The following is a 27,710-nucleotide window of genomic DNA, read 5'->3' as shown; positions in this document are numbered from 1 at the left end:
CAGCCTGCTCGGTGCCCCGGTGGGGCGCGTCCTCCCGGGCCGCCTCCCGCTCTCCCTCCCGCGGCTCGCGTGGCCGCGCCTTTGTGTGCCGCGGCCGCAGCAGCTCCCGGCACCCCCCCCCCCGTTGACTCCCCGGCGCCAAGCCCCTCCGGTACCCGAGACCCGCGCGCTGCTCCCCCACCTCGCCCCCGGGTGCTCCCACTCGGGCGCCCCCGACGGTGGATTTAGCCGCTGCGAGGAGAGCTCCGGCTCCGGCCAAGCTCCAGCCCCTGCACCCCCGGCCCCGGGCCCGGCTCCGGCATGGATGTGAGGTTCTACCCCGCGGCGGCCGGGGACCCCGCCGGCCTGGACTTCACGCAGTGCCTGGGGTACTACGGCTACAGCAAGGTGACCGGGCCAGGCCTGGGGCTGGGGGACAGGGTGGGGGTCACCTCCCGATCCCGGGCGTGCCCTGCGCTCATCGTCCGCTGCACTTTTCTTTTCTCTCTTTCCTCCTCATCCACTCCTTTCCTTGTGCGCCTTCGTCTCTTCTGTCTAACTCTCCGGGTCTTCCTCTCTCTGTCCCCTTCCCACTCCCCTTTTTGTCCCTGCGCTGGCGCTCCCTCTGCCCGGTGCCTCCCTCCTCCTTTGCTGCCCCAAAGCTAGGCTAGGAGCATTCCGGGGACCGAAGGGGACTCGCGTGTGAGTCTTTGTTGCTGTTATTAGTAAACACGGCCGCAGCCCCACTGAGTGTGCGTGCGGAGACCCCGGGCGTGAGTCCCGGCTCCCGCGCTCGGATGATCTCGTGTTCTTCCCGTTGCCCATCTCGCCTCACCCACCCGCTCAAGAGCTGGGCCCGGGGCCGCTGGCAGAAGGACAGGAACAAACTTCTGAGCGTCCCCTATGTCTCAGTCAGGGGAGTCCGAAGTGCTAGGAGCCCTGCAGGTGGCCTAGGGCGCTTTGGACAACAGGACTTCGGTGCCCTCCTGTCCCCCAGTTAGCGCCAGTGGCTTCCCAGCTTTCATATTTCTTTTGGAGAGAGGGGGTTGTGTTGATGAAGTTTTGCATTTTGGGGAGTCCAGAGAGTTGCAGACTCCTCAGGACACCCTGGGATCTACCCCACTTTCTGCACCTCCCTCGGTGCCAACTTCGAAGGCTGAGCATTTCAGGTGGCCCAAGTGGCACCCCTCTCCCCCGCCGTAGTAGCGCAGTGGCTGAGCTGCGCGGACCCCTGTCTGTGCCCCTCACGAGTCCCTCAGAGCACAGCTTCTGCGACATTGTCAGCCCAGGGCGATATTTAGAGAAAGAGCCCTACCCCTTTAGAGTGTGTTTTTCTTTCCCCTTCCCCCTGCTCCTCCCTCCTCCCCACCTTTTCTTTCAAATCCTAGTTTGTTTATGATTGCTTGGATAACAGAAGAGGAAATAAGGAGCCTGCCGAAAGAAAGGTGCCATGCCATACAAAAGTAATGAATAAATAACAGGAAGAGGAGGAATTGTAGGGAGAGTCGGGGGACAGTTGGCTGTGCCCAGTGGCTGATGGAGGTGCTGCCCCTTCCAATTTGTTTATACTCTTTCTCCAACTCCAGTGTTGAAGTTTGCAAAAGACTATTGGGGTCTCTGTGGCTCTCGTGCCATGATGGGCAGCTCCGTGTCAGGCACTGGGGGAGGGGGGCTTCCCAATACATACAGGGTGGAGGGACTTGAGTCAGTATTTTCAGCCCTTCGGTGGTGGTGGCCATCGAGACCCTGGATTCCCAGAGGAATGCACGAAAGTAATGTAAGCCTTGAAAGCAAAGCAAGAAAAGGCCCATGGTGGTAGCCAAAGTTAAGAATCGGTTTCTGGCCTCTGATTTTGAATTTACTCAGGTTATTAAACGCTTTAAAAAGTCCCCCATGTAAGCTCAGTCAGGGACTTAGGCAGCCTAATTAAGTATGTAGTGTTTCTGAGAATCCACCTAATTGTTCCAGTGGGGTGTTACTTATCTCCTTAGAACTCAGCCTGTGTATGCAAGCCTCCTGTAAACTGGGCATGCTCTTAATTTTGGAAGCCATTACCTTGTACCATGTAACTCCTTCTTTCTCTGATTTAAGATCAGCAACACCCGAATGACACCAAAATAGAAACCTATTGTCCTAATCCAGTCACTGCAATGCATGGTAAATCTCAGTTCACTGGGTCCCAAGGGTACTTCAAGGGACCAAAGGAAATGGTGGGTGTTTTGTGTGTATCTCCTTTTATTTTGTGCGAAAGGCTATTTTGAGTTGATTGAAACCCACAGAACACTTATGTCAGGGGAGGGTGTCAAGAGCTTCGGAATCAGACAGCATTTTCTGAGATGCCTGTTCAACTTTAGGAGTGTGGTTGCAAGCTGGTATGGTGTCAGCTTCTTAACCCAGTGTGATACCTGAAATAACTTGCTTTCTTAGTAATTCAGCAATCTGATCTTCGTAAGTGCTGTGGGGACCCAACTTATAACAGTTGGATACAACACTTTAGCCTTGGGAGGGGTCAAATGGTACTTGCTCTGAGGCTTGTTTTGTCCTTACTTGCTTACAGGTAAAAATAAAACAGTCTTTAAATTGAACCACAATGTTATATTTTCCTACTCTTAATTTCAGGAGTGAAAAAGCCGATTTTGTTCCCTGTCATTTATCTTTGTATGGGAATGTAAGAAGAGGAAGTATTAACTTTATGAGGATAGAGCAGCAAGAGCTAATTAAAGGTTTACAGCATTTTGTTTCACAGTTAACTTATGTGTTCTGAAGTGGTGCTTGGAGATTTATATTGAAAGTGTAAACCAGCACACAAAGGCGTGCATTTATTTCATCTGAAAGCACCTGGAATTATTAATTTTATAAGACTTATCTTTTGAAAACTTGTATTATCTATCTGAAGAGAAAATGATGGATTTCAAAATAGTGTATCTCTGCCTTTCCTTGTTTTAACAACCATCTGGTACACTTCAGAGGAATCAGAGCCATGGTCTGCAGGCTTAACAAGTGAAAAGTTAGCGCTTATCTTTAAATTTATTTACAAACCGTGAATAATAGGGGTTCATTCATTTGTCTTTTTAACAAATGACCAGAGTCCTTTGTATAAACTATATGTGAGTGTGTTATCTTTATGTTGTGCTAGTATATGGGTCTTTTTTAAATGTTAGCACTTATGAAAGTAAATTGTCTATTGAGAATGGATGAAAGAGTCTTGAGGTTTGAAAAGTCATTGCAAGTAGGAGAATGACTTCAAATAAAATATAGCCAGGATCATTAAAATCAGTTAATAATTCATGAACCAGTCACTGATGTACAAATTTAAAGTCATCTCTATTTTCTAAGGGCTAATTTCCATTTTAATTTTAGTCTACTATTGGAACATTTCTCTTTTCTGATGTGAATGCAAACTAAAATCTATCAATTAAAAAATAAAAAAGTCCTTATTATCCTTTTCAAGTGAGTTAGTGACCCTTTGACTCTAATCTAGAGTTTTTCCCTGAGTTCAATTATTATTATTTTTCTACCCAGGGAGATAATAATATGTAAAATATCAATTAAATTAAAGTTTTAAGAAGTCTGCCCTCCCCAAATAAGATATTGTGCTCAGTGTGGTTAGGGATGGGGTAAAATCATATAGAAGGTCAGTAGTGAACTTGGATTAACCTCTGCAAGATTCCTCTGAATGTTTCTGGGTTTCTCTTCTCCTTTAAAAATATGGATATTGACGTCTTTCACTTATGTAGATTAGATCTCTGTTGCTTTATTTCCTGAGTCCCAAGCCCTACTCACCAACTATTATGTGTGTTATTTATTGATCACTCTGCTTAATGAAGACTTCCAGTGCCAGCCCTTTGATTCCATCAAGGGCCTCTGTCTTGCTGGCTTGGAGGGTAAGGGAAACTGAAGGAAAGTTTGTAATTCTTCTTAGGAACCATGCTTCAAACTGAAAATATATCAAGAGAAGATTTTGATGGAAATTTCCTGGACCAGTGTCTTTTACTATCATGAAAATTAGTTACTTCCTTTCTAGGGTCCTAAGTATGGTATGGGGATGTTGAATTTTAAAAACAGATTGGGATTTCCATACCTTTCTGTGATATGTTATCAGAGAAGGTTATTTTGAAAAGAAACAAGAGTTTGTTGAAGAGTTCCTACTAGGGATGATGTCCCTAGGGACAGGCAATGACTCTACCTGAGGACAGGGTTTGTGGCCAGGTAGAGAACACACCTCATTTAAAGGGATAGGCTTACACAGCATTTAGTAACCTGTTACCAGGTTTAACATTTCGGCCCCAGTACCTCCATATTTGTAATTCTTTTTTTTTTTTTCCCCAAGAAGATTATTACCTGTATTTTTCTGTAAAATATCCCCAATTTTAAAAGTTGGCAATGCCGGGCGTAGTGGCGCATGCCTTTCATCCCAGCACTCGGGAGGCAGAGGTAGGAGGATTGCAGTGAGTTTGAGGCTACCCTGAGACTACATAGTGAAGCCTGAGCTAGAGTGAGACCCTGTTTCGAACCTCCCACCAAAAGTTGGCATTAAGTTGAATCACTTAAATTGTATGTGGGATCCCCAAGAAACATACTTTTATGTTGGTTTACAACCTTGTTTTTAGACCAATTCATAAGCAAATGAGGATTCAAAAATTTTTTTTTGGTAAGTAATTTATGGTTTATGCTCAACCCCATGGGTGCTTTTGTTTCCTTGTCCAGTAGAGTAGAACACATGGAGTAGATGGAGGGAGATGTAAAGTAGACAAGAAGGACATAAGGCAGGTGAGCACATAGGGTCTGGTTAGCATTTTGGCAGAACCTAAACCCTCTTGATCTGGGCCTGCCTTCCACATTATCATGTAGCCATACCCTGCAATCCAGATGGTTCCATCTTGCGGGTATAGATCAGTGATAGAGCATTTCACTGTAGATGATTCCATCTGATACCCTTGCTGAGCTAATGTTGGTCAGTTGACCTATGTATACGTTTTGTAGACATTTAATGATGTATTAATTAGTGTTTTTCTTTTTATAGCATTTGACTTGCTTGCTTGATTATTTATTTCCTTCCCCACCCTACACATGCATTTGAATATTTTTGTAGGTCCTTGGAAAGCTTGTTGTTCTAGGTGTGTGGTCTATACTGAACTAATAGGTGAAACATTCCAGCCACTAAGGAGAGGCCTACCTGCTTTTCATATGGCCACTCCAGGCAGTTCCAGTGAACTCTGTGCTCAGTACAGACGAGTATATAATTAGCCAAGGAAAGTTCATTGGAACAGTTTTATAGGAAGCTGACAGATGTACAAATGTATGTGATCACAGTGTTCTAAGTGCTGATATTTCAAGACATCCCTAAAGCCACAAACTCAGTTGGGAGCTACAGCCATGTGAGGAGTTACTTATTTTGATCAGTAAAGTATTTAAAAAAAACCCTTAAATAATTTTATCTAAATATGTGTATATAAGTCTTGATTTCCATCTTTTTAAAAGAAATCATCCCAAATTTGTTAACTTTGAACTTGTAGCCATTCATTTGTTTGGAGCACTTCAGATGATCACATAGACCATGCACAGCTCATGATCTTCTCCACTTCCTGCTCTAGTACTTGGATTTCTATATTCCTTTCATGTCCTGAGTGTCTTGGATTTTAAGATCTTTGATTACAAATAATTCAGAAAGCAAGTGGAATGAGATTACAGACCATATACACTCATGGGACATAGGAGTTTATGCTCATGCAGACCTGTGGACTTTACTCCCAGAGAGTAAATTCATAGGCCTGGGGTGGGTCTTTCTGGTGGTGCTAGTTTGTAGGACTGTAGACTATGCTTTGAGTATCATGGAGGAGGAATGCCTACCATAGTAAGCTATTTTCTCTTTATAAATTTAGCTGAGTGCTGGGCTGCACATAACAGAAACCAACACACAGTGTTATAAACCATACAGACATTTGTTTACTTACAAGGCAGTCAGGCATTTTGGATGGCTCAATCACATTTTCAAGTACCTCTCTTTGATTGTATTTTTACTGTGTCAGCCTTGAAGTTTCAGCAGCTTCCTTACTGGTCTCAAGGTGCAGATGCAGTTCTGGGCTTTGCATCCTCATAATAGTGGATTCAGGAGGGACAAGGCCGGAATAGTATGGTAACAATGGTTAACATTATTTTGCCCTCCTGTACATCTTAGATTGGAAAGGAGAAGATTACTCTGGAGGTTGTCTTTTCTCTCATTGTTCATAAGGGGAAGACGTGTCTATCCTAGGACATAAGTTGGCAGAGAGGAAGGAGGGTGCTTCATGGGGTTAGTCCAATCCCATGCTGTTTTCCAGGAGCTGAATATTGCCATGTAGCATAGTCAATATTAGGAAGAAGGCTTTTGGAAAGAACGAGAGTCTCTGTTGAGTGCACGTGAAGAATTTCGAGTATGCTGGTAGTTTCAAGTGGAGTTGTACTTTCTGAAGATGGATCTTGCCTCTGACTGGGGCTCATGTATGGCTTGGCCAGAGCTAGAGCCAACATGTAGGATACCAATATTCAGTTATGTGGAGGATTTGAACTTGGGAGTGTGATCATGGCTGTAAGAGGAGTCAGGCATGCAGAAGAACATCTCTGGAAAGAGAGAAAGTGGAGACAGAAATGACTTAGGGTATTTAAACTTGGGGCCTAGGCAGTTTGGTAAGCTGTTAGGTGGAAGCCGAGGGGTCAGATAAGATATTGGTATTGAAGGCAAGATAAGATGACCTTTGTTGGGTATTGTGATGGAACACCCTAAGACACATGTCATGGAACTCAAGAGAGAGCTCAGGAATCTTGCTGGATGTGGTAAAGGGGACGGAAATGGGTATGCATCCTCCCAGAATAAGGAGACTAGAGCTGGTGGTTCATGTCCTTGACTTTGAGGGTTGGGAGATATTACTTTAACTCTTCAGTTAGTGAAGCTACTGTTTAGGAAGAGATATGTGGGATTGAGATGATCTGGAAATCCTACCAAATAAACTATTATAATAATGGCATGAAAAAGAAGTATGTGTAAGCCTCTTTTAATAGTTATTTGGAAGGAAACATTATTAAGAAATTATTATTAAACGAGATTGATGGGAAATTAGCATTAGCATAATTTAAAACTACATCAGCTGTGTATGATGAAAACATTTCATTTTGTAAATTCAAGAGGTGTAATCTTAAATTGGATTTTGTGAGGTATTAATGATGCCCTAAGTGTCTAGGTGAATTTGTTTCCAGTGTGGTTAATAAGGAGGGACATCAGTTTTTCTTAGTGTGCTTATAAATTCATATATAATAAGGAGGGACATCATTTTTTCTTAGTGTGCTTATAAATTCATGTGTGTGTGTGTGTGTGTGTGTGTGTGTGTGTGTATTTTATATGTTCAGAAAGTAGATTCAGGTCACTTAAATAAAAAGAATCATGCTTCAAAATATGGAGTAAAAATATGGACTTTTATTCAAGGTGTGCCTAAGCTTCTGGCAGGCTTTATCTTTTCTGTGGAGGTAGATTATTTTCTTTGTTTCCTTAGTGTGTGTCCTTAATCTCTTCCTCAGGGAGGCCACGTTCTTTTAAATATGTTCCAGGCTTGTGTAAAGCATATCAGTTTTACACTGGAAAATGATCCTTCTTGTATAACCAACATTCTATCTTTAATCTTAATTAATTTGTTTTGTTTCTTAAATTGGGACTGCCTTGATAATTCAGAACTTAAGCGAATTGGCTTATATTGAGACACACATTTGGATATTACTCTAAATACATTCTTGAGTAAAACAGAGTCATTCTTTGGGTGATGCTATATTTTAAACGGGATTCTTCTATTTCAGATGTGGCTGGATTAATGTGGCTTCATCTACATCAACCTAATTGTTCATATAAATAACTTATCATTTGATTATGGGAGAGTGTTTTCAAAATCATTTAAAATTGATATCATGTAAATACTGTACCATATTGTAAGATGTAATAGGACTTTCAGATGACCTCTGACTTCATTTCTGGCTTCTTTAATCAGGTGGGTTGATCACAGATGATGTGAAGATGTCCAGCAGAAACTCCAGGTCATAGTCCCACAGGTTCTCCTTCCATAAAGGAAGAACTTGCTGATGGCTTTCTCAGCAACTTCTCTAATCCTCACTTGGGCCCCAGGCCCATAGTCACATGGCTGTCTTAGGAGTAGAGTCTTGTCACTCCCTTGGAAGCTATTTGGGCTAAGAGTGGAGAGCTCTGGGTTTCTGAGAAATAGAGTAAAGGGATGATATCACAAATACTGGAAGTGGGTGCAGGGTAGGAAAAACAGTCTATGTAAATACCACCTCAAGTGATTTTACTTTGTTCAAAGACTTGCAAGAATTTGCTCTACCCACGTTGACTATTCTTTCTAGAAAACAGAATTAGAATGTGCTTATTTAATTCAGGTCTCCTGATTATTCTTTGTATTAGGAATGAACTTGTTAGGGGCTGAGATTTGATGCAGACCACCTTCAAGGGAGCTCTGGTTTGATGGGGCAGGTGTGCATATGTATGTGTTTATGAAGTATGGGTATATAAAGGTATGTCCTAGGCAGTAAAAATATCTCCTGAGCAGATTGGATAAAGGAAGCAGATCTTGAAAGGATGGTATGGTCATGTGAAAGGGCTCATGGGGGCTCTCGGGCTTTAAATAAACAAGTGGGAAAATGGAATTTTAGAGAAGAGATGAATTATCACTAGGATTTGCTGCATGAACATAACAGCCAAACAAATGTCCTTTTAGAGGAGGACAATCTAAAGAGATGGATTTTTGTCTTCCCATATTAAGTGATATAGTTGGTTGGGACTAGATGGTGGAGGCACTAGAATGTCTAGTGAAAGATCCAAACTTTTGCTCTATAGGAACTGTGCATTGATTGACTAGTCCAGGATCTTCTGTGCTTTCTCCTCCTGTCTCATTTCATCCTCCTACTCCTCTTCCTTTTTGTATGTGTCTTGAGGACACCAGCCACCATCCCATCTTCTGTGTTCATGGATCCTGTGATGTCAAACCTCCCCACACATTTTCACTCAGCTGGACTTTCTGAGTCAAAATATCACCTTCTAGTATGGCTTGACCTCTTGAAAATAACTCCATATATAAAATACTCCTTCCTCACACCTCCAGTTATGATTGCTTTACCCCAGGAATTTTATTCCTAGTGTGTAACATAGCCATCTAATTACTGTTTATTCTTATTTATGTCTTTCTACTGGAATGTGAGCTCTAAGTGTGGGGGCTGTGTCTAGAACAGTGTTTGGTACACAAAAGAATGTGTGATAAGGAGTGAAAAGGATAAAAATTTTTTAAAAATGTTGAGCAGATCTGGCTGTAGCTTAATCTTTGACTAAGCAATTGTGTGCTTGACCTACTAGTTCCTTCCGAGCAATGGAGCTGTAACTGTGAAGAGTCACTGGTCCTGTTACTAAGGAAGTGGCATCAAGTTGTAATAATCCCTTTCTGAAACTGTTAATTTAAAATACTAGTTTTAATGTTCAGTATCAGTATTTTATGTATTTGGAGGCAGAAATACAACAATGGACATGAGAATGGCTTAGTATTGGATACTGCTTAGGTAGAAATTAGAGGAGAGGGATCCATGGAGAAGGTATTGAAGTGCCTGATATGAATACAAGTTATGTAGGTTGACAAAGAAATCAGTTGTAGAGAAAAGGGTGAATTTAGTGCAGACTGTGAGGGGTAGGATAGCCAAATTTAAGTTAAACACACACACACAGAAACAAATAACCCAGATTCATGTAGCCATAGCTTACATGAAGATGTTTATGTTGGGTTCTTTTTCCCCTATCCAAGTTTAGTGGGGCTGGTGTTGGGGCTTCATGGAAACTGAGGAGAATAGCTGCTCTAGCTAGTATGCATGCTACATTGCCTTCATAGTTCCAGGTTAAGCTAGCTATCCAGTAGAAGAGAAGAGGTCAAAGGGTAAGAATGATTCTAGAAGCTGCTACATGATACTTTCACTTATATCTCACTGGCCAAACTGAGTCACATGACCACACTGTGACTACTATATTCCCAGGAGAAGCAGTTTATGCTTCAGGTGGGCCTATGTTCAATGAAACATTCCCATCACTGATGATGAAGGAAGGACAACAAGGAGTTGAGTAGGTATGCAGGGCAGTTACTTATGCTTAAGGTGTAAAGAATTGTTGGGTCTTTCTAGGTTTGCAATTCTGTACATAGTGGTCCATTTTTCTAAAGTTGAGTATTTTCACTGTCATTTGCTCCTTGGAGGATCTTTTGGTGAGAGAGGGACACTGTACTAAGATTGATGTCTTTTTTGGTCCTTTCTTCAATTTGTGGGTTTTATTTTGAGCCTGCTTAAAATACCTAGTGATTGGTTTCTGTTCTTCTTTGCAGGGCCTAATTTTAATTGATTGCCTATATTTTCGGGTCACATTTCTCTTCTTTTCAAAATACATCTTGAAGTTTTAGGGTGTTCTTCTTCAAGTCTCAGCCTAGGTGAAAAAGTATAGGGCACTTTCATCTCTGTCCAAGGTTTTTCAAACTAGACTTTCTCAAAAAAAAAAAAAAAACAAAAAAAAAAAAACTATTTATTAAGCTCAATGTACTGCTGATCCCTATTTCCATATACTCATTGAGAGCCTCTTCATCAGAAACCTGCACATACGGTCATGTCCTTTTGAATCTTACTTTGTCCTCTAGTCCTTTCCTTTCACCTCAGCTTTGCAGCCTTGACCACAAGGGCTTGTTCTCTGTCCTGCCCTCTATCTAGTGCCTCCTTTCTTTTGCTTTGGACTTCATGTAAGCCTTAAGTGACAGTTTTATTTTTCAATTTTAGGATCACTGAAATCTGTGTCCATTTTGCTTGCTAAAAATCTCTTAACACTGCCTGACTCTTATGGGCCCTTGCTGCACCATTTTATTTTCTTGAACATTTTCTACAGTGGAAGTTTACATCTTCCCACTATTTTCCTGTCCTAGACAATACCTTACCCCCTACTTTTCTTCTGGTTCTGCAGATGGCTTGCAGATTTCTTGTCTTGTTCCTATCTCTGTTGACAAGTGCCTGAATATCTTCTGGCATCTACAATAGATCTTCTAGTTGTCATTTGTCACAATTTACTGCCTCTTCTTTCTATCCTCTTTATAATATCTTTGGCATTGTAATTTATTCCATTTTCCCCTTAAACAAATTAATGTGGAATTAAGACTACTAAGACTACTGCAAATGGGAAACTCTAGCATTTCCCCCATATAGAAGAAAATCCCAAAGATAAACATTAGGGGTATAAACAATGTTACACTGGAGACCATGTCTTATAAGGCCCTTCTGTCTGTTTGTTGAAAGGAGAGATTTGCAAGTGTTAGGAGGTGTGAAAGTTGGGTTAGCAGCAAATTATCTGGGTTTGAGAAGGAATTCAGATTAGAATGACTTTTTTTCCAGATAAAACTAAAGGCATGTCCCTTCCTTGTATGCGGACCTCCCAGAACACTCAAATTTGAGTGGGTTTACCAGACACCTGGAGGTCTGGATATGAGACAGACATTAGGTATGGGGTGGGCCTGACAGTGGGGATTTCTAAGGGGTTAAGTCCCCAGATGAGGCTGGTGGGTGGGCTTAGGTACTCACCTATGGTTGTGGAGTCCCAGGGAAAACACTGGAGATTGCTGTTGTGTTCTGTTCCCAGGCGAGTCTAATGGGTAAGCTCATGGACACACTTACGGTTGTAGAGTCCCAAGCAGTCTTCCACATTTACACTTCTTGAACATCTCTCTGAGCAAATTGTTCCCCCAAATAAGCTCTACCTGGCATCCTTACCCCCCTGCGGACCACTTTGTCTTCTTAAGTCTCTGGAAGAGCTTTAGTTGGGTTCTTCTGCCACATCTCACTTTCTTCATTCCAGCAAGAATACCAAATGCCTTTTTTTTTGGCCAGATACCGCCCCAAGCTCCCAAGTATATTTAACTATGACTCCTTGGAATCTCCTCTGTCTATCCTTGATCCTCTGAACATCCTGTCCCCACACTCCTGGTCTTGGTCCCTTAATCTTGTCTATCTGAATGCTTCTGAATGCTGTTGCTCTCTGGAATGTCTTCTACTTTCACTTCTGTTCTAGGGTGGCCTTGAACTCATCTGTTTCACCATTTAAAATATAATTTTTTTTTTTTACGTGGATCCTGTTATGTACTTTTGCTGTTTTCTTTCCTATGTTTGTGTCCATTATCTGTAGGTATGCAATAAACCACTTCTTACATACAGCATTCTTGCTTATGATTCTGTAGGTCATTCACTTAGGCTGGGTTCAGCAGGGTAGTTTTCCTTCTCTTTTGGATGCTCTTCTGTGCAGTCACTGTACCAAATCAAGAGCTTCTCCCTCATTCTTCACAATTTACTGGTATCCATTTTTTTTCACAATTTTCTTCTATCCTCTTTATAAAAACCATAATGTTCACATTTGTTCCAACTTTTTCCTTAAATAAATTAACGTAAAATTAAGACCACTGCAAATGAGAAACCTAACACTTTCCGCATGTAGAAGAAAATTCCAAAGATAAACATTTGGAGTGTAAACAGGGTTACTGAAAGCTCAGGGGAGTCAAGAGGCTTTGTTTCTAGAAGCTGGCTCTCAGCTAGAGTCCCTTGTCTCTTTGGTATGTGGTCCTGCACTTTCATCATGGCATCATGGGCTTGTTCTCATGATAGCAGCATTCTGAGAGACCATGGGAATATAGAAAAGACCCGGTGCCTTGTCTCCGACATTTCACCTTTTCTTTCCCTACCACATTCTGTGGGCCAGAGTGAGCCACTGGATCAGCCAAGGTTCCAGAAAAGAAATAGATATGATACACAGAGAAGCAAAATTTCCTCATAAGAGGATATAGTGGCTACAAAGGGAAGAACTTTAGTCCTTTCTGCAACCTCCCCAAAAGCCTCCCAGCTTGATGTACATTTCTAGTCTGTTTTATCAGTATTACAGACCATAACCATCATCTGCCATGCGTATCCATCCAGTATAAGCCACATGTCAACCTATGTCCGTTCTGCTCTAAAATTCCCACTTTCCTCATATCTCTCTGTGCTATCATCATTTCTAGATGCAAAGTTCAACACATTAATTTGGGTCACTTAGCCTCCTCTATATCTTTTCAGTCTTCCTTCACATGGTCCCTTTCTCTTTTGCCTGCTGTTAGCATTCTGGCTCAGGCTTCTGATATAGCCACAGATTCCTCTCAGACTCTCTGTACTTTAGATTTTTCTTACTTCCACTTGAATCTGTACTTCGCTTGTCAATTAACTTCAGGAGGATAGTCTAAGCTATCCTTGTCCTCCTAAAAGCACTTCTAGAGGCTCATCTTGTTTACAGCATTTCCTTCTCAAGCTTGTACCTCCACTCTTCCAATGCTTACTTAGCAGTGGTGTTAGTTATTTTACCTTCTCCACATTGATTCACTTTTTATTTTATGTTCTATTGCACATGGCAAGCCTGCATTGCTTTAAATATATAACAGTCAACATTCAGTAAATGGGCAGTTACACAGTCAGTCTGTAGCCTGTACCCACGTCTGTTAATCCAGTTGTTGATACTGGGGGCACTGGCCAACAGGGTAAACGTCTGCAACTTCAACTTGCCATGGGGCATCCTTTGTATTTAGTACAAAACTTACAAGAGAAAGCAAAACCTAAATTCTTTAGCAAGTAGTTGGTGAGTTTTCTTAAATGTCTGAATTCACAAAGTCGCTGTTGACAGCCATTTGAGTGGTTTTGGGTCAGTACCTCAAAGTAGGATTGCCTGCCCTTGTAAGTTCCCACCATGATTAGACTTACTAATTGTTTTGCAAATATCCACTTGAAATAATTATTTTCTTTCTGTTTCCAAGCTCAGTTGTTCACAGTAAGTAACATTCCTGGTGGCATAATATCCTTGCTATGTCTGCATTAATAATTTTCCAAACGTCTTTCTCATTCCTGGCTTTGGCTTAACAGGTTTCTGATGGCCACCAGAGTAAAACAAAATCATATATTAAGTATTGCTTTTTTTAAAATTTTTATTTATTTATTTATTTGAGAGCAACAGACACAGAGAGAAAGACAGATAGAGGGAGAGAGAGAGAATGGGCGCGCCAGGGCTTCCAGCCTCTGCAAACGAACTCCAGACACGTGCGCCCCCTTGTGCATCTGGCTAACGTGGGACCTGGGGAACCGAGCCTCGAACGGGGGTCCTTAGGCTTCACAGGCAAGCGCTTAACCGCTAAGCCATCTCTCCAGCCCTAAGTATTGCTTTTTTTGTAGCTTGTGTCAGTCCTAGATACCTGGAAAACACTGTGGTCATCCCTTCACAGATTTAAAGTCTGAACATTTCTTCATTTAGATATTTTGAACATGCTGGGGTATCTCACAGGTGCAAGATGGCCGTGGCAGTTAGCAAACCCCAGTCTTTCTGTTTCTCAGGCCTACATGGTGATGAGGATGGAGCTTATGGTAGTCCAAGACAGTCATAAAGGAAAGCCAAATCAAGATCAAGGCATTCTGTTGGGCTAATGATAAGGAAAAATACAATAGATGATAAAAATCCAGAGGATTCTTACTTAAGAGCAAGAGACAGAAAACCACATATAGTTGTTGAGATAAAAGGTGGAAGGCTTTAGTTATTTATTTGTTTTTTAAAATTTTTTATTGACAACTCCCATAACTATTGACAATATGCCATAATCATAACACTCTTCTGTCACCTTCTCTTTTCTCCCTCCCAAATTCCTCCTCCACTGAATCCCTTGTTCTTTCCAAATCGTTTTTCTTCTTTTCTGATTTCTTCTTTTTTTTTTCCTCCTGTTATGCAGGTCTTGTATAGGTAGTGATAGCTACTGTGAGGCCGTGTATGCCAAGGCCATTTTAAGCATGTAAGTCAGTACTGTAAGCACTTTTCCCCTTCCTTTGGCTCTTATAATGTTTCTCCACCTCTTTTGCAATGGTCCCTGGAAGGCTTTATTTTTTAAACTGAGGTCATTTCAATATTGAATTATATACATTTGTTGGCAGCATTTCATTGCTTGATTATAGTCACTAACCAGAATGTCCCATCATAACCCACTCTATACATTGGAACTCAGTATACCTGGAAAATTATTTCTGATGATAAATTTTGCATCATGTGAAATCATTGATCCAGAATCTTTGTCCTTTAATTTCTTATGAGTAATTATCACCTTAACAAAAGAGTATGCCTTGACAATATACTTAGGGCTAGAGATGTAGTTTAGTTGGTGGAGTGCTTGCCTAGCATGCACAAGGGTCTGAGTTTGATCTCGGGCAGTTGGAAGTAGAGTTAGGTGGAACAGAAGTTCAAGATTATTCTCAGCTTCATAGCACGTCCCAGGCCAGCTTTGGTTACATGAGACCTGTCTCAAAACAAACAAACAAACAAATAAACAAACAAAAAAAATGGCTCAATGTAGTGTGTCCATTCTTCCCGATAACACAATTTAAGGAGGAGCTGCTGCTGACTGCTCCCCACAGTGAGTTGTAAACCCCACTCCACAGTTGCTTTCCCCATTACTTAACTGCACAGTGATTGGACTCACTTTACATTGAAGGAACTCCTGTATAACAAGTTAACAAGTTCATGAACATCCTATTTTATTTAGAATGTTACCCACTATAACACAAAGTGTCCTTCCTGTGATTTTTTTTTTTTTTTTCTGAGGCAGGGTCTCCCTCTAGCTTGACCTTGAACTCACAGTACTTCTTTGGTGGGAATAACAGCATGTGCCACTGCACCTGGCCTTCAGAGTGACCAGCTCATGATGCTTTGTCAAAGAATCTTTTTACACGATGTTAGCAGGAATATCTGAAAAATAAATCCACTTAATTTTATCTCGTGGTTATTAAGTCTTGTCCTTTTCATGTCTTTTCTTGCATTGGCTTTTGAGAAGTTGGAGTTAATAAGAAATGCATTTAGTACTTGTCCAGGACAGATGGTGATGTTTTCCAGTACCTTTTTTCATTTAGATTTCATTATGGTCTTAATTTTAATTTCTCTTTGCTTTGATTCTTGTTAGTACCACCCCTTTTGCAAACTCTAAATATGCTTTTAAAGCTTACCCTCATTCTTCTGTGAAAAAACTCAGGTAAACAATTGAAGTACCTACAAGTGCTGTGGATATGTTTGTATAATGTCAAGGATACTTACATATTTCTAAAAGAGGAATTTCCACATCAGCAAGGGAACTTAAGTCAATTGATTAAATGTTGGCAAAATAAACAAACAAACAAAACCCCAAATTGCCTTTCCTCTTTTGGTCTTTTATGAGGATGAGGCAATCCTCAATGAACAGCTCTTGCTGGAACGTTCGTATAGGACATTTCCTCCAAAATTCTAGACTCTTACTGACAAAATAAAAATACGGACATTGGTAGCCCCCAACAGAACCTTTAATATTTGAATGATCTTATCACTGAAGAAAGCAGAACACAGGGTATGATCAGCCCCCACCTTGTTTTATTTGAAGACTTTGCCTTCAGGATCCTGGCATTGGAGTTCTCTTACTGTCAGGTGTTGACTGGTCCATACACACATCCCATGACCCAGCGGAGTCTCCCTAGGGGCCACAAAGAGTTTCTTATCTCATTCAGGACATTGGTCCTTTGAGAAAGGGCTGCCCACTTGGCACCACTTGCCTGGTACCTGGTGCTATATGAACCTTGCTTAAATAAAGAGAAACAGTTAACCTATTGTACAGCCAGCCACCTTCTGAGATTGCTTTCCAGTGACTCATGGCAATACAAATGTACTTAGCCATTGTTTTGGAGTCACTGTTTTGTTTAGTCAGCTTTCTGAAAATTGGAAAACTTGATTTTTGGTAACTTTGGAAAACAGCCTAACTCCATCTTTAGGTTGTTGTTGGCTCTGCTTATCAGGTTAGATTCAAGTGCTCTAATGGTTTTCAAAGACTCCAGATAGCTAGCACTAGGAGGCTGGTAGGGTGTGAGGCCAGATGGAGGAACCAGGTAGGCGCCCTGGCTGGAATTGCTGTTCTATCACATACTGGTGATTTCCCCCATGTTCCTGAACCTCTCAGAATACTTATTTCGAAAATGGAGATTTATTTTACTTTGTGATGGTAGACCAACAGTGGTAAGCAAAACCAATCACATACTGACCCAAAGCTCATACATCCTGGAGGTATATAGGAATACCTACTCCATGGGGTCATTGTGTTCCATCAGCTAGTTTACTTCTAGAGAATAATAATAGCATTTACAGTATAGGATCATTGGAAATATTGAGTGTCACTTTCCATTTACTAAGCATGTCATTGATGTTGACTAGTACTATCATGATTCCAAAGACAGTAGCATCACCCTTAGATAAGGCTAGCGTCTTTGCATGTGGACCAATAACAGCACAGATTGTGGGAGAGCCTTTTGTCTCACAGTATCCCAATATTTTGCCAGAATTAATTGGAGGGCTATCACCTTGAACATGGACCCTCTGGTCATTGTTCAAAGTTTAACTTGAGCAGCATTTCTCAACCTTAATAGTACTGATGTCTTGGGTTGAAAGATCTTTCTTGTAGGACACTGTCCTGTGCATTATAGAGTAGTTGACAGCATCCCTGACCTTTATCCACAATAGGTTGGACCCCCTTTCACCTATGATGACAATAAACATGTCTCTGGATATTGCTAAATATGCTTGAGCTGGGAACCATTGAGCTAGAGGGACATTTTGGAAAGCAGTTTTGGCTTTCTGTCACTGAGAAAGTACTAACTGAGATGAGTTATTCTTTTGTTATAAAGAGCTTTTATCTAAATATAGGGCAGTTATTTCTCTAGGGGCTAAAGGATCCCAGAAGAGACTCCATCATGGTGTATTTTCCCAGAATAGCTAAGAAGGCCACTTCTTATTCTGATGACGAACTCCAGGAAAGGCGGGAAGGCTCCCAGACCGGCTAAAATAATCCATACTTGTGTTGGCATTTACCAGATATTTCCTTTCTTCTTTTTTTGAGTATCTCTCTGGGTTAATAAAAAACATTGGTTTACAGAGCTGTCTAATAGAGTGGACCAAGAAGAGAACATCTGCATTCATTAGCGGGAACATAATTGTTCATGGACTCAGAATTGGTTCAACTAAGTCCCACCTTTTTCTTTGGGAGCTTAAACTAAGTTACAAAGCTATTTTGAATGGCTTGTTAAGACATCACCAATGACTGGTCCTGTGTAATGTTCGTATTAGAATAGTAAGTACATGGCATCGCTTTTGATTTCTTGCTCATTTCCTGTCACACCAGCACACAGGTTGAGGACTTTATGTGTTTGGTCATTCTTAGCATATCTGCTACTTATTATTTAATTAGTCTTAGTCTTAAATCGCATGGTCAGGAGTATTGGCTTCATGCATCTATTCATTCACTCATATCTACAGAGTCACAGAATGTGCATTGTGTTTGGCGTGGAGTTCACTGACATTTCCAAGACAGTTTTACATCTTTGATCTGTGGCTTCCAGGGAGCAGTGACCACATACACTTTGTTTGCCTCTGTGTCCTCCATGTCCAGCACATAGGAGAGTCTTAATGCATTATTAGTTTCAAGATTTTATGCTAATATTTAAAGTTATTTAAAGATTTTCTAAGCTGATTACACATTTTTGAAACAATTGGCAGGATGTCTTAAATAAGCCTGTAACAACAAATCCACAACAAAATTCCAACAGAACGCATGTGATCGCCCAGTGCTTCCCAAGAAGTTAATCACAAAGCCTACCTGTTAGATCCTTCCCAGGCATGTCAGTGTTACCCTCCCCTCTCTACCATGCCTGAAATTCCCAGAGGAAAGAGGAGTGCTGAAGGCAACAATGTCCCCTCCCTGGCTCTGATCAGGGTTTTATTGTCAGGAAATCCCCCTTTTCAGGGACTTCATTGTCTGCATCCTCTGACCAGCCCTCAGCCCCCTACACCCCCATCCTTTGCTAGCCAATGATTTCAAGGCTTTCGGGAAATGAAAAGTTGCTCTTCTTCACAAAAAAAAAAAAAAAAAAAGATTGGGGGAGATAAAGTGATTAACACTTATTTTGTTCAGGAGTCCATCTGAGCTGCCATCCTTGAACACTCATTTGGCTTGTTGGAAGGGTAATCTCTTTCAGAAACATCAGACAGAATTGACCAATTCATTATGTATGTAAGTCTGCTTAAGAATGTTTAATTCAGTGCACCCTCATCGCCTGGCTTCCTAATCTCCTGCCTTGGCTATGCCATTCTCTGAGTTTCTGCAGCTCATTTCTCCCCTGATTATTGAAGCTTGCCTTGGACATTCCAGGCTTGGTTGAATCTTGATGAATGGATTTATTGGGTGGTGGTGGGGGGAAATGCCTTCTTTTTTTAGGTGGTTGTTGAGCATCAGATTGTTCTGGGGTAATTAAACTTGGTGAACTACAAACTTAAGTTACAAAAATATGAGACTATAGAATCCAGTGAGAATGTAGGAAAATGCTTAGAGGCATTGGGAGATCCTCATAGAAAGTAGCTAATTTTGACAACATGGGGAGGTCTGCAATCAAGTATGAAATACCCAGTTTCAAACCAACACGCAGAGACATACTCATATGTGCTACCTAAACATAGGGACAAATTATTTAACTCTGTCTGTTTTTCAGTGCTATTCTTCTTTCTTTGAATTCACTGAATATGACTGTCACGACCTGCAACAGGGAGGTAACTAAGTGGAAGAAAAATCTTAAAATATTGGAAAATGTTGGTAGGGAGTGGGGAGAGAGTAAGAATTAATGGATGCTTGCGTAGGGTACACAAGTCAACAGAACTCATGGACTTTCAAATGACCCAGAAGAGCAGAAGTATATGAGTCCTCCCTTAAGTTATTGCCATTGTAGTTCATGTCCGTACTGTCTCTGATAACAAAGATGCAGTGGGACTGATTCATAAATGCTTGACAGTAAGCACCAGTGGAAATTAGTGTTTCCCTTTGGGTGTCACTGATAAAGCTACTGATGAAAGAATATACGGTTTTAGCAAGTGGTCAGATGCATAGAATAGCATTTGAGTATGCTATTTTGCCTGTGCTCTGCTGTCTCAATAATTTAGGTAGGTACTTCAATAAGTTTTCTATCTCCTTGCCAGTGGGAAGGAAAGCTTTAGGAAGAAGGCTGAAAAGGAAAGAAAAAGGAAGAAAAAGAAAACTCCCCACAAGCTAAATAGATCTACACCCAAAGAGCAAACATAGATCACTTCCTATGCCCAAAGCATCACTAGGTTTTGCATTCATCAGAAAGATTCTCATGTTATTTTATTTACTGTACCTTATTAAATGTGGCGGGACTAGGACACTGTAGCATGGAAATTGTCAGGTCCTACAAAGTTATTTTGTTTGAAGCCAACTAAACAAAGTTTCCCTCCCCCTCCTCTCCTCTACGCCTTCCTTCCCTCTCTCTCTTATCTCAGTGTTTAGATATTGGAACCAAGAATAGAGCAAAGTAGGATTTTCTTTTGTAGCTCTCACTCTAGCTCTAGACACAGAAGAAGAAAACCGGGCAATGATGCCAAGGAGAGGAGACAGCAACGTATAAGGATTCAGGTTCATAAAAAGGCAGAAAAGTGTCAGAAGTGACCTGGAGAGGATTAGTAAAGTCAGATTTCATAAGATCTTTTCTTGGTGCTTTATTTATTTATTATTTATCTTTGTTTTTTCATAATTCACTTATTTTGAGTCAGGGCCTTACTGTGTAGCCCAGGCTGATCTGGAACTAGTCATACTGCCTCAGCCTCCCAAGTGCCCAGAGTACAGGCATGTTGCCAGGCCCAGGCTTTGTCTCTTAAAACAAGATGAAACACCATTGTGCCCCAGTGGTTCAGATTTGTGTTTTGCAAAGTGTTTAGAACTGGTGGAGAGATGGGCCAGTTTAAGGGAGAAAAGGAGAGAGGGCCACGTTCTTATAAAAAGAATGGGACCCTTTTAGTCTTCCATGGGGAGGGAAGGCATGCAAGTGTTCATTCCTTTTGTGTCTTGTTCACTGAATGCCAAAATCTCCTCAATTCTCATTAAGAGACTTTGTCGTCAAGTACACGCATCCGTGGTGATTGGAAATCATTTGCATTTACTGCTTCATACATGTAAATCACAGTCATTTTAGGCAGAAAGAATTGCAAATATCTAAAAAATTCATTTGAATGCATTCTTCAAATTCCATTTTGATAGATCCATGTCTTTCAGGCAGTGTAATATCTTAAAAGAATTATCTTTTTAAAACTGAAATAGACCACTTATAGGCCCTACTGGATTCAGCAAGTTATTAAATTTCACATCTTCCAGGGTGTGTTTTTTTCTGATGCCATAGTTCAAGATAATGTTTTTTTTAATACTGCATGTAGAATTCCAGAGATTCATAATAGCTTATGACATCTTAATGTCCACAGTGACATTCCACTGGTCATATCCAACTGTGATAAACAGCCCTATGCTCTATACAAGATGACAGTCACTAAGTAAATGCAGGAAAAACAACATTCCCTGAATCTATGAGTAATGTTACAGATACTGAATGTTAATTGTGAAGAAAACACATGCTTAAATTTAAAGTTGATGCCTTCAGCTCATAGTATTTTTTTTTCTCCTTCTAGGAAAAAAAAAATCAAGCAGCTATGCTTTAAATGAATTTAATGAACTGCAAAGACTGACATTTTCACTATAAAAGTCACACTTCATTTAATGAGTAGTTAAATATTGATGCTATATTAAAATACAGGCAGAATAAAAATGGCACAATGGATTTCAACACAGGAATTCAGGATTCTTTTATGTTGAAAATTTTATGAACTGAAAAAAAGTATTGTTCATCATAATGTCTTCATAAACACAAATATTCCAGAGACGTAGAACATTAGCCTGCCATCCATAAATTCTTGGGGATAAACTGAGGTAAGTCTTTTTACTGTTGGACTCTTTCAGTCTCACTTGTCAGGGGGCCTAGTGATGATAAATGTGGTTCCTGTCTTGTGTGGTGGGTGCTTGAAAGGAAATGAAGACGGGAACACTGCTTCCCCTGATCTGCCCTACTCGAATTAAAACAACTATGCATGAGTGTCTAGTCTGCACCAACAGTGCTATTCGCCCTCTCCCCAGAGCTCTCCTGTGGCTCCCTGGATCATTGGGAGTGAAAGCCAGAGGCCCCATAAAGGCTCACACAGTCTTAATTCAGTGTGAAGGCCTGCATATCCCATGTTCTACTTCTCACTTGGGACATGTTTACCTCAAGACCTTTGGTTTATTTTCATCTGTGCCAAACCCTCCTTTTGCAGGTATTTTCATGACTTGTTCATTCATCTTCTTCAGGGCTTTCCCCCAATTTCCTTTTCCTGGAGACTGCCATGTCTGAAACTGAATTTTTTTCCCTCTTCTCTGGTACTTTTCAACCATCTTCCCAGCTTCACTCTTTTCTATGTGCCCAACACCAACAACAGACAGTCACTTTGTTGCCCAACTGCCTCATGCTGAATGCAGCCTCTCAAGGGCTGAGACTTTTTGTCTCTTTTGGTCCTTCGTTTATACCCTGAACCAAGGACTGTGCATACTGTAAAGGAGCCTTCCCAGAAGTATTTGCAATGGACAGATGAATGACAGAAAAGTGTGTGTTGGGGCCGATTTAGGATGTGCAAGGCAATAGCAAGGACCAGGCTGTTCAGAGAGACTTGGAGTCATCTTCAGAAAGAGGGCAGCCAGCTTGTTCTAGGTTTCCTGTAATTCTCAATTTGAGTACAGGCATATTGAGATGGTTGATCACCTTGGACGCAGGCAACATACTTAAAAAGTTACAAGACCACAAGGATTAGGAAACGATGTGTCACAGGTACCAAGAAGATGTTACATGATGCCAGTTCACTTGCCTGTGTGTGGGAGCCTGAGTGTCATGGTGAAGAGGATGTACGGTCCCTTAAAGAAAGCTGTTGCATCCATTTCACTTTGGCTATTAGTAGCTGTGGGGAATTACAGTTCAATATTGTCTGAGCTTCTCATTAAATTTTTTTTTTTGTTATTTATTTATTTAAGAGCGACAGAGAGTGGAAGAGGCAGATAGAGAGAGAGAATGGGCTCACCAGGGCTTCCAGCCACTGCAGACGAACTCCAAATGCATGTGCCCCCTTGTACATCTGGCTAACGTGGGTCCTGGGGAATCAAGCCTCAAACCAGGGTCCTTAGGCTTCACAGGCAAGCACTTAACCACTTAGCCATCTCTCCAGCCCTGAATTCTTAATTTTTAAAGGTGAACCAGGACTTTTGATTTCTGTGATCTCAATCTCTTTCTGTTTTCCTTCTTTTCAAAACAGGTTTTTTAAAAAATCTAGTTATTTGCAAGGGAGGGAAGGAGGGAGGGAGGGAGGGAGGGAGGGAGAGAGAGAGAGAGGGGGGGGGGGGGGGAATAGAGAATAGAGAATAGACACTCCAGGGCCTCTAGCTGCTGCAAATGAACTCCAGATACCTTGACCACTTTGTGCAACTGGCTTCATGTGGGTACTGGGGAGTCAAACCTAGGTTGTTTGGCTTTGCAGACAAATGCCTTACCCACTGAGCCATCTCTCCAGCACTCTTATATAAATTTTTACATGTAGCCTAAGCTGGACTTGAATTCACTGTGTGGCAGAAGGTGACCTTGAACTCCTAAAACTTCTACTTCATCAGGTGCTGGGATTATTATAGGTACCAGCCACCATGCCTAGCTAAGTTTTAAATGTTAGCAGTAATTGGAAACCAAGGATTGCATGTGGCTTGCAGACTGTTGTTGGGCTATTTGGTTAAGTAGACCCAAGTTTCCAATTCATCAGGAGGCAAGCCTGTGAGCCTCAATTTTAAGAACTAAATCAAGGGCTGGAGGGATGTCTTAGTGGTTAAGGCATTTGCCTGCAAAGCCAAAGGATCCTGGTTTGATTCCCCAGGACCCATGTTAGCTAGATGTACAAGGGGCACATGCATCTGGAGTTTGTTTGCAGTGGCTAGTGGCCCTGACATGCTCATTCTCTACCTCTTTCTCCCTATTTCTCTGTCAAATAAATAAATAAATAAATAAATAAAAATAAAAATAATAAAAAAAGAGCTAAATCAAGAACATAGTTGTTAAATATTTTTATTAATTGACAAGAAGAAGCTGAATGCTATTAATATTTGTAGAATGTTTCTAGGAACTACTGCAAGTACTTCATCTGTATTAATAATTGTAACCCTCAACAATTATGATGTCCCAATTAGCAGATGAGGACCTAGAGGCCTGTCTGTGCATAAGTACTATACTCAAAGTTGCTGGCTTTTTGGGTATTGAGCTGAGATTCAAATCTAGCAGGCTGCTTCCTGAGATTGTACCCTTAATGTCCACTGTCCCTCAGGCTTCCTTTTCTGTAATGGTGCGAGTGAGGCTTTGAGTCCTCCAAAGGGATGGTTCAACCCAAATAGAAGGAGAGGAAGACACTCAGTTTTGTATAGATTAGGTGTTGGTGTGGCCCAAGAGTTTGCATTTCTGAGGTCCCACAAGTTGCCGATATCGCTGTCCATCCTCACAATTTGAATTTCACTGCCCCAAGCATCCCACAATATCTGGAGGCACTAGACACCATTGGCGAGAACCTGCTTTTATATGCACTTGAATATAAATATTTGATCTCTGCAGTCATGGTCATGCATTTCAGGGCTAAGAGAAATAGTCACATGTCAACATAACAGAATCTGTTATAAAGACACTAAAAGTTTGTTTGACTCATTGTTCTGGTGTTTTGATTGAGCAAAAGTGCTTCTAGTGAGGGCTGCATGCTACTTCAACTCATGGCAGAAAGAGGAAGGGAAGTGAGTGTGAGAAAAAGCACATGTGCAAATGAGGAGAGGTGACAAGCTCCCTTAATGAGAATGGACTCCGGCAAAAAAAAAACGAATCCACTTCTGTGAAAATGAATTCAGTCTCCATAGAACTAACCCAGTCTCACAAAGAAGACATTAAACCACTCACAAGCCCCATGACCTAATCATTTTTAGTGACCTGACCTCCCAACACCTTTACCCTGACAACCACCTTTCCACATGAGTTTTGGTAGGGATCAACCGCAGCTGAACCATAGCAGGCCTGAACTGGTTTTTTATAAAATGCAGCACATCTTGGAGCCCCGTGGGTTTTACCATGGAAGATGTCTGTATGTTCCCATCATCTGGCAGAGAGTGAAATGAGCTGGTTTAGGATTAGAGTCTCCGTGGTGCTGGCCTTCTACCATCTCTAGGATGTGGTTTTATTTATTTATTTTAACTATAATTTGTTTTTCAACCATGTTGAGTTACACAGATTTTTTTTTTTTCATTTCCCTTTCAGCCTCTTATTATACCAGTGAGAAGATCTCAGTTTGGTGCCAACATGTCTTTAACACCTTACACTTGCTAATCTCCCTTTTTGACAGAGAGGTTGAGAGACAGGGGGAGAAGATGGGGAAGAACAGGCAGGTTTCAGTAGAATTAAGTAGGCTGATTTCTTTTTGTTGTATTTATTTTGATAGTTATGTTCTATTATATAAAAGATACTGGTTTTCCATTGACAGGAGAAACTTGGTTTGTGAATAAAAATTCGTATTTGTTTCTATTTATATGGATAAATTAAAAAGAAATCACAGTTTATGCTAACTTATCTATAATATGATATTCCAAATACATTGAGAACCAAAAATAATTGAAAATGACGTTAAAGCATTTGTAGCAAAATCTGACCCAAACTCATGTGAGAATGCTATTGTTTTGTTTTTATCTTTCTTTGTGTGGATATTTAGACATTTTGCCCTGAAAATATCCCCTAGAGGGGTTATGAAATTGACGGATTATATCACTTTTCTATAAATATTAAGATTCTTATTTGCGAAACTCACCTTCCCCATGATTTAGTATGAGAAGGATTGTGGACCTGCCTTAAATGGCCAGGTCCATGAAGATGGAGTATAGATAATTGAAATTGGCAGGCACTGATCTGGAAGGAAAAAGGTGTTATTTGAGGTGAGACTATTAACGTAAGCAGAACAAACATGACATCTAACATGATTTCTCTTCTTTTGCTTGCTGTAAACAGCTGGTATTGGTTGCATCTATATTAAGAGGAAATACACTGCTTTACAAAAGAGGAGGTGCTAACTTTGCTGCCAATTATAGAAAAAAAGTGATAGTGAGGTTGTGCTATACTATATAATATAACATAGTATAAACAATTATGTCTAGTATAAACAATTTTATATTATATAGCATAAACCAGTATAAAATATAGTATAAACAATTCCATTGGAAAACCGAAGGAAATCGATCCAGGGCTAGTTTAGTAAAGTGTACATAGAAATAGTATATGAGGAACCTTCATTGTACGAATTATTCTCCTGTACCTGCCTTTGATGTTTGGATTGTGCTTGCCAGTGCGTCATAGACTGGGCATATCAGACACACAGTGTCTGTATCTCTTTTCTGGTTTCTGTTGGCCATTGGTGCGTTCTATTTGTAAACCACTGTGCCACTTCTGTGGTAACAAGTGGTGTGTGATTCTTAAGCCTGTCTTCTTGGTGTGAAAGATGGCTGATTGCCCATCCCTCACATCTCTTTCATCTTTTGTTCAGCTCCAATCCACTACTTTCATTCAACTCCACCCAACCCAGGGGCCAAAGAGACAGAAATGGTAGAGAGGAGACTCAGATGTATAGAAGATTGAGTGAGGTGTGATTGGGGGCAGCCTAGCTCAGGGAGCCAGGCACACTAGCTGTTACCAGATACCCACCTATCTGATAATAAGACCTCCTCCTGCAGTAAAGCTGGCTAATGCATCCTGGTGGGCCACCCGACAGCCTCTTTTATCAGGTTATTTGATGAATGAACTAGCCCTTACATCTCCAGTTTAAATAAGATGAAAGTGGTTGGGAATAACTAGGCATAGATTTGAATATATAGCATCACAAGCTAATGTAGGTCCCACAGGCTTGAAACAATTTGTGCTTTCCAAATATTTGTAGATAAGGGAAGACAGTTTAGTCCATCCATCTGCCCAGGACATTTAGTGCTAGAGAAGGTTGGTTTTACATGCCTTGACTGATGCTGCTTTTCTTTGATCTTCTTGGTAATAGCTGTCCCATCATTCATCCTCTCTATGAGGAAGGATTTCCTGGTGACTGACACTGTGCCCTTCTGCGCCTTCTCCCAGCTTCTAAATCTAGGCTCATTAGTCATTGTCTTTTGTGTTCACTCTCAAGTATACATTTGGTAGAAAAATTGAAATGATTTGCCTAACCATAGAACACTAATGAACATTGGAATAAGATTCAAATCAGAAATATTATCTTGTCAGAGAAGAGAATGTTTGGAGAAGCAATTTATTGATCACCATGCTTATGATGTATGAGATCTACATCAAGCAAGGTAGTTATTTATTTTTAATATTTGTGTCTTTTAAATGGACATTAAGCTCTGAATTCAAAATTACCATGAAGTATTGTTCACATCTCCCTCCCATATACTATTGCATTTTATCAAAGTAAATGTAGATATTTAAGAAATCTATTGCTGACAATTCTAGTAAATATTAGAATTCTGTATGAGATTATTGATAGTGTAGCTATGTTAGGACTGATACCATTAGCAGCAATGTAGAGAAGATGTTTTATTAAATACTAATTTCATATGTTATTTAACAAGTAGCTGGCTTTGAACACATTAATCTCTCTTTTTAATTCA

At 40.8% G+C, this 27,710-nt stretch overlaps 1 protein-coding gene across 4 annotated transcripts in view; it reads left to right on the top strand.

Annotated features, from left to right (window-relative positions):
- Positions 1–207: 207 nt before the first annotated feature.
- Tox3 (TOX high mobility group box family member 3) overlaps positions 208–27,710 on the top strand; it is a 123,472-nt gene continuing 95,969 nt past the window's right edge. For 2 of the 4 annotated variants that reach the window (XM_045160406.1, XM_045160393.1), the window contains exon 1: positions 210–387. In XM_045160406.1, the coding sequence (XP_045016341.1) occupies positions 301–387 (87 nt within the window). In that variant the 5' untranslated portion in view covers positions 210–300. Of the gene's footprint in view, positions 388–27,710 lie in introns of all 4 variants that reach the window. The other 2 variants (XM_012950230.2, XM_004664854.2) reach the window with 2 other exon arrangements.

This window comes from Jaculus jaculus, chromosome 1 (assembly GCF_020740685.1).
Source record: "Jaculus jaculus isolate mJacJac1 chromosome 1, mJacJac1.mat.Y.cur, whole genome shotgun sequence".
NCBI lineage: Eukaryota > Metazoa > Chordata > Mammalia > Rodentia > Dipodidae > Jaculus > Jaculus jaculus.
Note: the sequence above shows the minus strand (reverse complement) of the source record. Positions and strands in the feature narration are given on the sequence as shown.